This window comes from Rhincodon typus, chromosome 1 (assembly GCF_021869965.1).
Source record: "Rhincodon typus isolate 14 chromosome 1, sRhiTyp1.1, whole genome shotgun sequence".
In the NCBI taxonomy this organism is placed as follows: Eukaryota; Metazoa; Chordata; class Chondrichthyes; order Orectolobiformes; family Rhincodontidae; genus Rhincodon; species Rhincodon typus.
The window spans coordinates 8,005,606-8,007,273 of record NC_063332.1 but is presented as its reverse complement, the minus strand read 5'-3'; the positions used below and the strand labels follow the sequence as shown (position 1 = coordinate 8,007,273).

Below are 1,668 nucleotides of genomic sequence, written 5' to 3'. Positions count from 1 at the left end.
ACCTATTCAGATGTATTACAGCATATTTCTGGAGCAGGTGGAACTTGAACTTAGGTTATCATGCTCAGAGGTAGGGACACTAGCACTGCACCACAACAGTGCATCAGCTCCTCAGGATGGTGTCCTGGACACAATCATTATCAGCTGTTTCATCATGACCTTCCCTCCATCATAAGTCAGAGAAAAGGTCATTTGCACAATAGTTAGCCCAACTTGCACCTCTTCAGATGATGATGCAGCCCTTGCCTATGCGCATCAAAATGCTCAGGACAAAACAGACTGCTTGAGTAGCACCACATTCACAAACTTTCACTCCCTGTAACACCAGATATACCAAGGGCACTGCAGAAACTCGCCAAGGCTCCTTCATTGGCATTTTCCAGTCCCACAGCCTGCACCACCTAGAAGTATAAGGGCAGCAGCTACATGGGAACAGCATAAGACCAAAAGATATAGGAGCAGAATTAGGCCATTTGGCCCATCAAGTCTGCTCCACCATTCGAGCTTCACTGCTCCTTCAGTCCATCTGAATCAAAATCCTGGAACTCCCTTCCTAACAGCAATGTGAGTTCTATATCACACGGACTGGAGTAGTTCAAGTTAGCCGCACCCCACCACTTTCTCCAGGCCAATGAGAGATAGCAATAAAAACAATTCAAATCAACCTGATCAAGGCTGTTATGTCACACCTCTGGGGCAGGTGGGACTTGAACCCATAAGTGCTGTGCTAACCAGCCATGCCTTGGTATATTCCATCAAGAATTAATAAAAATTAATTAAAAAAAATTCCTCCTGCATCTAGCCAAGTTCACCCCTGTATGTTTCAGTGAGATGAACATTCAAATAAAACAAAGAACTGCTGAGGCTGAACATCTGAAGCAAACAAAGTGCTGGAGAAACTCAGGAGGTCTGGTAGCATCTATGGAGAGAGGAAACAGAATTATCAGTTCCAGGTCAATGAATCTCCTTAGTCCAGTAAACGGTCTATTTAATCTTTTATTATAGGACGATGTTAATTTGGCAAGTCAAATCTTCTGTTGCACTTTGCAATGTCTAGGCAGCTCAGAGCGATTACAACATCAGACCAGGAGGTGGCGCTCCTCGCACACGGAACTTGTCAATCAGCCAGAAGACCCGCTTCTGATTGACGGACCTTTCCGTACGCTGAATGGATAATACAGCCATCAATCGAATGGACTCCCCGCCTTCATCGTCTATTGGTTACATCATGCGGTAAACACGAACTTTGTGTCCCGCCCTCCCCGTCCACGCTCTTATTGATTGGCCAGATGCAAACTGCCCCATTAATTGGTCAGGTGGCCCGGAGGCGGCGTTATGATTGGTCAATGGCGCTGTCAATCAGCGCGGAGAGGTGGGCGCTGGTGGTCGATGGACGAGCGGAAGGTGTCCGTGTCCGAGCTGCTTAACTCCAGCATCTACCTGTTCGGTAAGCGGCGGGGCCTGGGCTACTCAGCCGGGCCGAGGGCAAGGGGAGCGGCTACAAGACCCACAGGGACCCGGGCTCGCAACCACTGCCCAGGACAGTCTCCCACCTCAGACCTGCCCCCTCCCCTGGACCGCACACCCCCATCCCACCGGACCCCAACCCCCACTCCCCACCCCCCACAGAACCCCCACAGAACCCCCACTCCTCACCCCCCACCCCCC

General features: G+C 50.2%; 1 protein-coding gene across 1 annotated transcript in view; it reads left to right on the top strand.

Moving 5' to 3' along the window:
• The first annotated feature begins 1,313 nt into the window (after positions 1 to 1,313).
• Positions 1,314 to 1,668, top strand: part of npm1b (nucleophosmin 1b) — a 107,160-nt gene continuing 106,805 nt past the window's right edge. Inside the window, exon 1 of the mRNA XM_048595737.1 lies at positions 1,314 to 1,447. Within this exon, the coding sequence (XP_048451694.1) occupies positions 1,336 to 1,447 (112 nt within the window). The 5' untranslated portion in view covers positions 1,314 to 1,335. The remainder of the gene's footprint in view (positions 1,448 to 1,668) is intronic.